Genomic DNA, 10,280 nt, shown 5'->3' with positions numbered 1-10,280 from the left:
TTACTCATTGCAGAATGCAAAGCCTCGAAACACATTTCTAGGAACTTAAAACCATACTTATAAAACCTGGTTTGGCTCAAGGTGTGGATCATGGGTTGAGTCAAGATTATTTTTTTTAAAAAATCTTGAATCAACATAGTTTGTTTTTTAAAAATATGAACTTAAGTGTCATTTGAGTTTTGATCAGATTGAATGGGTCGGAAGTTGATCTACTAAGTTGACCAACAATTCTCACCTGATTCTGATTTGACAAGAAATCTTGTTCAAGTCATGTCTTGAGTTGGTAGATCATTGAATTAACTTGTCGGGTTGTATCATGTTTAATAACATATTTTGCATGACTGTAGTGTAAAACTTGGACATCTTTGAAAAATACCTTTGTTAACATAAATGAAATTACTAACATGTACTAGAAGATACTAGTTTATTTTTCTCGCTGTTATTGCTGCATGGATAAAAAAAATTGAATAAAAAAAAAATAATATATAGATTGTTGAAATTTTTTTGTTATTATTATCAAACTCAGTATAATAGTTGAACAATGAAATTGATCTATGCATTTTTTTTTATTAACGTGAGTGTTCACGCTAGTTTGTCCATACCTCGACTAATCTCACGGGCCCTGAAGTTAACTACCATGTAAGTCTCAAGTGACCTTGAGGTCTGTGAGACTCGAACTGATGACTTCTAGGGAACAAACTTAGAACTTAACCAATTGAGTTACATCTCTTAGGGTTCTATCTATGTATTTTAGCTGTATTTATAATGTTAGAAAAAATTCAATTGCTATATATTAATACATTGAAGCAATAAAACCCAGAAGAAATATGTGAAGTATGATCGAATTAATTAGCGTTGCCTTCTAACCAAGTGAGACAATAAAATAGTTGATTCTAATCAAACGCTTGACTAGATAAGTGTGAAGACTTCGGTTTGTCTACGAAAACATGGAATCCTTGTCCTAGCATGCCTCCCATTCTGGAGTCAAAGGGCTCCTATACACCATGGATGGGTACTATAATACTTTGAATTATAATAATGGAATTATGCTTTTGTTCCTAAAAAAATCATTTGAAATGGCTTACAGGGGTAGATTTATCTTTTAACAGGGTTTATTTATTATTCTACAATTATTGAGGGATATTTTTGTCATTTTATAAACCTTTTCTACTATGAATTTATTTTAGTACCCTTAAAAGCAAAATTCCACTTAGGTATGGTTAGGGGGTATTCTTGGTTTTTTACTTTTTTTAAAACAATGCAATAACTCTATCACCCTTAAAATAAAATTTCTCAAAGCATCTTTGCAGGGGTGAATTTGTAATTTCAATTTGGTATTTTAGAAATAACTATTTGGTCTCGGAGGTGATGTTGCTTTTGATACATAAAAGTTAAAAATAAAAAAACAAAAAGCTGCTAATGTGTGCATAACACGTACCAACCACTCTGTTGCTTTCGAGTGGATCGTGTGGCTGACTCTGATGATGGATAAATTTGTTCTGCCATGTCATTTGATGCATCTCGACGTTCTCTTCTTTCATGGGTGATGCATGTATTGTGATTATGTCCAGTTTAACACCAATTTGATTTCCCCCCCTTTATTTCTCTCTAATTTGTCTCGGTTTACGTGCTGCCGATGAAAAAATTATAGTAGCCCTTAAATTTCTTTTCCCTTCAAATTTAGTCTATGTTTTACCTGTTTTATTTTGAAAAATCACTTTAAATTGGAAAGTTTTTTCAATTTTATCCTCTAGTTTTTCATTGCTCAAATTTGATCTCCATTTTTTTTTTATTTTTTTTTTGTTTGAGATGACTTAGAAATTTTATTTGTTTCTTTCAATTCCATTCTCATTTTTTTTTTCATGTTTGGTTTTCATTCCTTTTAATCCTTAGAGATTTTATTAGGCCTGACCCTTGTTGATCGGAATGGTTTCACAATACTATTCTTGGTTTTTCATTTTTTTTTAAAACAATGCAATGACTCTATCACCCTTAAAATAAAATTTCTCAAAACATCTTTGTAGGGGTGAATTTGTAATTTCAATTTGGTATTTTAGCAATAACTATTTGGTCTCGGGGGTGATGTTGCTTTTGATACATAAAAGTTAAAAATAAAAAAAAAAACAAAAAGTTGTTAATGTGTGCATAACATGTATTAACTACTGTGCTGCCTTCGAGTGGATCGTGTGGCTGACTATGGTGGTGGACAAATTTGCTCCGCCGTGTCATTAGATGCGTTTCGACGTTCTCTTCCTTCATGGGCGATGCATGTATTGTGATCATGTCTAGTTTAGCACCAATTTGATTTCCCCCATTCATTTCTCTCTCATTTGCCTCGGTTTAGGTGCTGCTTATGAAAAAATCACAGCAGCCCTTAAATTTCTTTTCCCTTCAAATTTAGTCTATGTTTTACTTGTTTTATTTTGAAAAATCACTTCAAATTGAAAAGTTTTTTCAATTTTATCCTCCTTTAGTTTTTCATCGCTCAAATTTGATCTTTTTTTTTTTTTTTGAGATGACTTAGAAACTTTATTTATTTCTTGCGATTTCATTCTTATTCTTTTTTTTTTTTCATGTTTGGTTTTCATTCCTTTTAATCCTTAGAGATTTTATTAGGCTCGAAAGCCTCACCAGAGAGTCGTGTTGGTTCAAGACTGCACTGGAGAGGTAGGAGATCCGAAATTAATCCCTAGAGATTTTGTGAGGCCTCGAAACCCCACTGCAGTTATACAGATAAGAGAATTGTATGGTAGGGATACAATTATTTTATTTTAAAAATAAACTTACTTCCTATTAAGAATAATGCATCTTGAGTTAATTTGTTGGGCTTTAGGGAGCCCGAAGAGTTTGGCGTGGAACAACAAGATTGATAATTGAGTTCCATCTTGTGGTAGCCAGAGGGAGCGTTTCTAGAGTACCGACTAGATGCACGAGTATCGCCATGACGTTAGCAACCCCTAGAAGGACTTGACGAGTGTGGAGGTAAAATAATCTCCTAGTGATCATTTTGCCTAGGCTTTTTTTGATAGTGTAATTACATATGAGCGCCGGGAGCAGCAAGTGACAATGATGTTGCGGTCAAATGTAAATTCATCACGCGCTCTGGCTTAGATGTGTCATGGTGATGTGCCATGAAATGACCTAGAAATGTTAAAAACAAAGCTTAGAAAGAAACTGATGGTTTTTTTGACTAGTTTCCCACAAACGACGCCAATTGATGATGTCCTAAAAAATCCAAGTAACTTAGTAATAAAGTTTATGTTTTGGATAATCGGTTAATCACTTAGAAATCCGATCCATTTTTCCTAGTCAATATGGCTGACAGCCTAAAGTGAGAAACCAAGATGACTGGTAGCTAGTACATGGTGACTGGTACATGGTAAGCTAAGGTAGCTAGTAGGTCAAGAACTTGTTTAAGGTCCTCTATGGTAGATATAAAACTCTCATATATTTAAGTAAGTATCGTTATAGTGAGAGAGAGAGAGTGCAATGATATTATAGAGAGACAAACTCTAAAAATATACATGCAGTAGATAATGAAGATTATAAACCTGATGCTTAAATGATTCATAAGATATTTATAATCCATGAATTTTATTTTTTTTATGAAAAAAAGATTGAAGAGTCATTTCACTTTTATAAATTAATGTAATATTTTAAGTTATATTTCATATAAAATAATACATATTGAATTAATATAAATTTCTTAGAGATATATGTGGGGGTACTAAAAAATTCTTAAAGAAATGTTGCTTAAGCCCCCGTTGGAGGCAGAAAATAAGCCCTAGTGCACTGCCTAATCCCAGCGTTAGGATGCGACCGAAATAGCATTGTGAGAAATGAAAAGAATCCGTGATAACTTGAACTCACAAAGGACATGTCGTTATAACTCGGAAAGACTGACCTTAAAATGCTTTTTGTTGCAGGACTGTGACTCACCTTTAAAGAATCATACTATATTTATATTTTATTTTGCCCCCTAAGGTTTCCAGAGTTCCTGAATTTCCCCCTACACTTTTTTCTTTCAATTGTCTCCCTATAAGATAATATATAATTAAATATATTTACACACTATACTTTTGTCCAAATTATAAATGAAATTTTTTGTAATTGAATTTTAATTTTAATTTTAGGAAAATTATCCTAATCAGTATTGCTCATTCAATAAATTTGCAAAAAATAATAATAATAATAATAATAATAATAATAATAATAATAATAATAATAATAATAATAATAATAATAATAATTCACTTGAATTTTTATTTGCTAATTATGTTAATTTTTAGATTGAATGTGGTGTATAATAGGTTTAGATTTTGGTGAAACAAGTTTTATGAATTTTAATATGATTGAAGGATAGATGTTTCATTAAGAATTCTATTAGATGTTTCATTTTAATTGATGTAGTGTGTGTTTGGTATTATGGTGTAAGATAATTTTAAAAAATATATTTTACTTGAAAAAATATTAAAATAATTTTTTATTTATTTTTGAGACAACATATTAAAATTATTAAAAAAACACTAAAAAATACATCGATTTGATTTTTTTCAACTGAATGAACCCTACCATAAAAGTTAACACACTTCCAAATACTCGCAAAGAATTAAAAGAATTGAAACTTTCGGGAAACTTTTAGGGAGCTAATTGATACAAAACTAAGGTTTAGGGAAGAAATTGAAAAGCCTCCCAAACCTTCGGGGGGGAAATTAAATGGATGTGAAAGCCTGAATTTCAGACTAGTATTTCATGCCTGTACAAGCCTCATATGGCCTGTCAAAGGTAGGCAAGTACTTTAGACGCTGAACCATTTCTTACATCACGCTACTTGTGTTAAAGCCCAAAAAAGGGAAAGAACATAATTTCCCTTGAAGAAACTGCTGGATTCCCTTCACTCTCTTGGCAATGCTAACAAGATTTCCTTTATCAGTATTAATATCACTCTCATTAACACTCAGGTACCTTGCGTGTGTGTGTGTGTTTGTTGAGACTTGGTAGTGTCCTCATTAAGGCTTCGAAGAATTTACGATGAGAAACGAAGTAATGGTTTTGCCATGTCTCTTGTTGCTGCATTGTTATGTAGGTATGTTTTCTTCCTTGTTTTTGTAGTTTTTGCCTTGGTTTTGCTTGTTTCTGGTTAGTTCTTGTTATGGGTTTGGCTTGTTGGGCTCCTGTTGAATTTCATCATGGCTTCCATGATGTAGGTTGGAGTAGCTAGTATCCTCTCTTTGGTATTAACTTGATAAAAATGTACTGTTTTAGTATATTTTTCCTCTTTTTGGCTGGTGGCCCAGGTTAGCTTCAAGATTTCTTTCTTTAGAGCCTGATTACCAGAATGCTTAGAGGATGGCAATGGTGTCTGTCCACATTTTGACTGTTTATCCAAACTTACAGTTTCAAGCAATGTCCCTAGCTAACTCTCTGTGTTTTTGCCTTTTGGTTTTTCTAGATTTCCCATGTCCCAAGCCCATATAAGCATTTTTAATCTAGTTTTATGTGTTTCAAGATACCAGCTACCAAGGAAACACACTTTCTTGAGAGCCACAGGGGAGACATCAAACAAAAAAGAGTGTGCAGAAACACTTTGCTTCCTAAGCGTGCCTTAGTTGATGCTGTAGGAACCTATTTGCGAGGCTGCTTATGGTAAAGAGCATATTACAGCAGCTTTGTTTCCTTCTTCTTGCCCTTTTCCCCCCCTCTCTGTTGGCCTGGTTATGATCCAATCAATTAATCTCAAACGGTTGGTCCTGTGGTTAAGGAGACATGCTCATTTCTTTGATGTTTTAGGTTTGGATTTCAGGGTCGACGTTTAGAAGAATTTATTAAATTTTTATGAACGTAGGAGATTGACGTGAAGAATTTGTACTGTGTGTTTAGATTTCATTCCCTTCAGGATTTTTGATAGAAATCTTGAATTGCATCATTAATGTTTCTGAGATCATCCCTTTTTAAATATTTTTTTGTCCCTTTGATTTTCTCCGTCCAAACATTTAGTCCTGACAATGGAGACTATAACGCAAGAGAAAGCAGAGGCTGCTATCCCAGTCACAACATTGTCACCTCCAGAAGGAAACACAACTTTTCTTGCTGGAACCTCATGGTGTGTAGCCCTTCCAGGTGTCTCTCAAATTGATTTACAGAACGCGTTAGACTGGGCCTGTGGTCTAGGCATGGCAGATTGTAAACCAATCCAACATGGTGGAGCGTGTTTCGATCCTGACACACTCGTGTCTCATGCCTCCTATGCTTTCAACAACTATTACCAACAAAATGGGAATTCTGATATAGCTTGCAATTTTGGAGGAACTGCTACTCTAACCAACATTGATCCCAGTAAGAAAACACTTGGCTTCACATTCTCTCTTCTTTTACTCTTCTAATTTTCTGCTATTCTTGCTTCTCATGATGTAGAGAAGAGTAGGATTAGAACTCAATTCCTGTAGGAACTACAGATTTATGCATGAAATATCAGCTTTGTGGGATTACAGAATTCAATTCAACATGAAATATCCTGTTGGAACTACAGAATTCAATTCAATTCCTGTTGGAACTACAGATTTACTATAATATCAAACACACATTTACTCGTATTTTTTGTGGGATTCGGATGTGAGTGAGAAAGCAATACACGAAGGATATTTAATTATATCTCTCGACTCAAGTCTGCTCGAAAAGCCAAGTATGCTCTTACCATACCACTAATCAACCCCATTTTATTGTGCAGGTCATGGAAAATGTAACTTTGCTTCACCTGGGTATGCTCTTCTATTTTTCTTTCTAAATAGGATATACATGTTCTTCTTTCACACACTTGGTTTTCTTTTCTTCTTTAAAAGAAAAAAGAAGAGTGTGAGAAAGGGAACATATATACCAAGACAAGGAATCAAACATTAACATTCTAATGTCAAACACCTTTTTGGAGGGTTTTTGCAGATCTGTCGGGTCGTCAGCACCTTCTTCACTCAAGTGCAAAACAAGCTTTATATGGGTGAAGTTTGCTGGGATTTTGCTGCTTTTGTACTTGAGAAGATAATTAGTGGTCGGTCAAGCTGTGAATGAAGTGGATAGTCAATATTGACTATGTCCCTTTACCAAACTTTATGTTATGGGAAGCCATAAGATTATGGTATTCTCTGTATTTTGCTAAGATTAGTACTTTGTAATTGGGTTTACAAAGATATTATTCATATCTTTGCTCATGGGTTAGGAATCTAATTTTGTTTATGCGATCAAATCTTCCCTTTTTGTCTCCCCAGTGTCTATGTGCTTGTTTTTTTTTTTTTTTTTTTCCTTTCTTTCAAGCTTCCCTAAATTCCATGGGACACTTGTGCTAATTAAGTAGGATGATAATACCTATATCTATATTCTATTAATTACTCAACAAGTAAAGAATTTAAATTTTCATACTTTATTCATCAATAATATTTATATGGGTATTCATTATTTTCCTATTATTTAATATGTATAGATAGATAAATAGATAGATAAAGGGATTAGGTCTAGATTGAGTTTTGAGTCGGGTTTAATAATATCTATACCTTATTTATTATTCATCATATAAAATAATTATTTTAAAAATATTTATTTGTCATTGAGATTAAATTGTTATTTTTATAATTAAGGTGATTATTAAAAAATCATTGCCTTAGATTAAAATTTTAATCTTTTATTTTATAAAGGTAAACTAAACACTTTTGAGTATGGTGTAAATATGGTAGATATGTCTTTAGCGTATACAAGTTAAATCTCTTCTATACTTGCAATGCTTTTGTTTTTTACGTGTTTTCATATGCTTCAAATAAAAACATAAAATCCAAAGTAATATCTTCAGTAAATTTAGTTAATTTTAATTATTTTTTATCATTTTTATTTAGAAATAATCATAAAGATTTTTTTAAAAAATACAAAAATGTATTAAAAAATTAAAAAATAAAAACATAAGTGGGTTGAAATTAGATCAATAATAGAGTATCATGGTAAAAAAAACTAAGTTTGGACCATTTGGGTTATAAATGAAGATTCAGTTGAAGAAAAATTGAAGAAAAAGAACTTAATCTAAATTCTATTTGGGTAAGATTAGAAAAACTAAAGAGCCATTGATGAATTTGAAACTCATGGACAAAATAAAAAGTCAATTAGAGATTTATTTGAAGAAAAAAAATTAAAATTAAAAGTTAAATTGATCAAAATTGAATAATTCCAAGAACTAAGGATGAATCTGTACTAAGTAGTTAAATCTGGAGATCTAAATTGATTTAATTAGGGATATAATTGAAAAGAAAAATATAATTTAGAACAAATTTGATTAAAATTAGAAAAATTCAAAAACCAAGTATTCAATTAGTGGTATTTTCCGGCTATTCTTAGTGTTTTTTCACTTGGTCAATTTTAATCCACAAATAATGATTCTTGTTATTTGTATTTTATTTTTGTTGTGCACTTGATTTATATTTTGTATAAGCCACAAATATTTTTTTAGTAAACATTCTTATAAAAAAAATATAATAAATAAGAAGGTTAAAATAAAAAAAATAAAAAAATTATTTTTATTAGTTTTATAATATTTTGATCATTAGCTCTAATAATTTGAGCAACGCGATCCCATCAAAACCAATTAAATAAAAGCAATAGCCATTTGACTTGTAACCCGACAAGTCTAGTTAAAACCCTTTTATTTTCTTTTTTAAAATAATATTTATTTTATTATTTTATAAAATATAAAATTTAGATTGATTTAAATTAACTAGATAAACTCTTCTAATTAATAATTCATGATTCAAAACACATTCCAGATGAGACTTAAAAACTATGGTGCAGTTTACTTCAACGTCGTCCATTAGAAATAGCAACAACAATTCATTTCCTCCTCGTTTCCTCAATGCAAAGACAATGTCAAGCTGCTTACAATCTATCATGAGAAATTGGGAGATGATATGCAATGAAGACAAGCTACATATGGCAATGAAAGATCAAAGCACTCTTTGCCGTGATGGTGACCCGACTCACTGCTGAACCTAGGGAGTTGAATCAACAGCATGGCCTGCAATCGTTCCAATCTTTAGATCAAAGAGGCATGTTTTTACATCCTATGTGCAAGATTATTAAAAAAAAATACTAAAAGAAAAGAAGATTTTACTATACCCTTTGTCACAAAACAGTACTATTTATGTTAGCTCAAGTATATTTTTTTATTTTTCTAATTAATTTTTTTTTAATTTTATTTTTTAATACAGTGTTGATTGAAAATTAAGTTTCGTGATTTGTTTCAATTTATTTTTTGTAAGGTTATTTTTTTCTCATTATTTAGAACATTAGTTTAATAGATTAACTTAAATTATATTTTTTTTTGTGTTTTTTAAATTTTAAATTTTATTAATAATTAAATTTTATAATTATTCTCAACTTACTTTTTATAAGATTATCGTAACTTGAGTTTACTCTTCCATTAGAAATAGCATCAGCAATTCAGTTCCTCCTTGTTTGCTCGATGAAAAGACAAGTATTTTTTTTTATATTTTTAATTGATTTTTTTTTAAATTTTATTCTTTAATATTAATTAATTCATAATTAAGTTTTGTAATATATTTCAGTTTATTTTTTATAAGGTTATTTTTATTTCATAATTTAGATAATAAATTTAATAAGTTAAATCTAATTAACTCGAGTTTTATTTTTTTTATATTCTTAATCAATTTTTAATTTTTAATTTTATTTTTTAACATAAATTTTATTAAAAATTAATCTTCATAATTCTTCTCAATTTACTTTTTATAAAATTATTATTTATTCGTTTACTTAACATCTTCCATTAGAAATAGCATCAGCAATTCACTTCCTCCTTGTTTGCTCGATGAAAAGACAATGTCAAGCTCCTTACAATCTATAATGAGAAATTGGGAGATGATCTGCAACGACGACAAGGCTACAAAGGGCAGCGAAAGAACAAAGCACTCTTTGCTGTGATGGTGACCTGACTCGCAAGTTGAATCATCAGCAGGGCCTGCATGCAATCGTTCAAATCTTTACAAGTTGGAAAAGCACAGGACGAGCGTCTTGCATTATAGCTTTTGATTCACGTTCTTAAATAAGAGGATCGATGGTCCCAAAAGAAAAAAGAAAAAAAGATTTATTTAAAATTGAATTTTTATGTCAATTTATTGTTTTAAAATAATTTATAAGATTTAGATTTGTATTTTTCACTTTGCATATATGATATTTGTTTTTCAATGTTATCTTACAAGATTTGCATTTTTGTTTTATATCATATCTAACCATTA

General features: G+C 30.8%; 1 protein-coding gene across 4 annotated transcripts in view; it reads left to right on the top strand.

Moving 5' to 3' along the window:
• Window positions 1–4,676: 4,676 nt before the first annotated feature.
• Window positions 4,677–10,280, top strand: part of LOC18108082 (glucan endo-1,3-beta-glucosidase 13) — a 72,402-nt gene continuing 66,798 nt past the window's right edge. Inside the window, exons 1-4 of one of the 4 annotated variants that reach the window (XM_024591356.2) lie at window positions 4,740–5,082; window positions 5,998–6,336; window positions 6,728–6,758; window positions 6,937–7,253. In XM_024591356.2, the coding sequence (XP_024447124.2) occupies window positions 5,058–5,082; window positions 5,998–6,336; window positions 6,728–6,758; window positions 6,937–7,036 (495 nt within the window). In that variant the 5' untranslated portion in view covers window positions 4,740–5,057 and the 3' untranslated portion in view covers window positions 7,037–7,253. Of the gene's footprint in view, window positions 5,087–5,997; window positions 6,337–6,727; window positions 6,759–6,936; window positions 7,254–10,280 lie in introns of those variants that run through there. The other 3 variants (XM_006370933.3, XM_052449420.1, XM_052449418.1) reach the window with 3 other exon arrangements.

The sequence above is a fragment of the Populus trichocarpa genome, chromosome 19 (genome assembly GCF_000002775.5).
Source record: "Populus trichocarpa isolate Nisqually-1 chromosome 19, P.trichocarpa_v4.1, whole genome shotgun sequence".
Taxonomy (NCBI): Eukaryota; Viridiplantae; Streptophyta; class Magnoliopsida; order Malpighiales; family Salicaceae; genus Populus; species Populus trichocarpa.
This window is presented reverse-complemented; position numbering and strand designations above follow the sequence as displayed.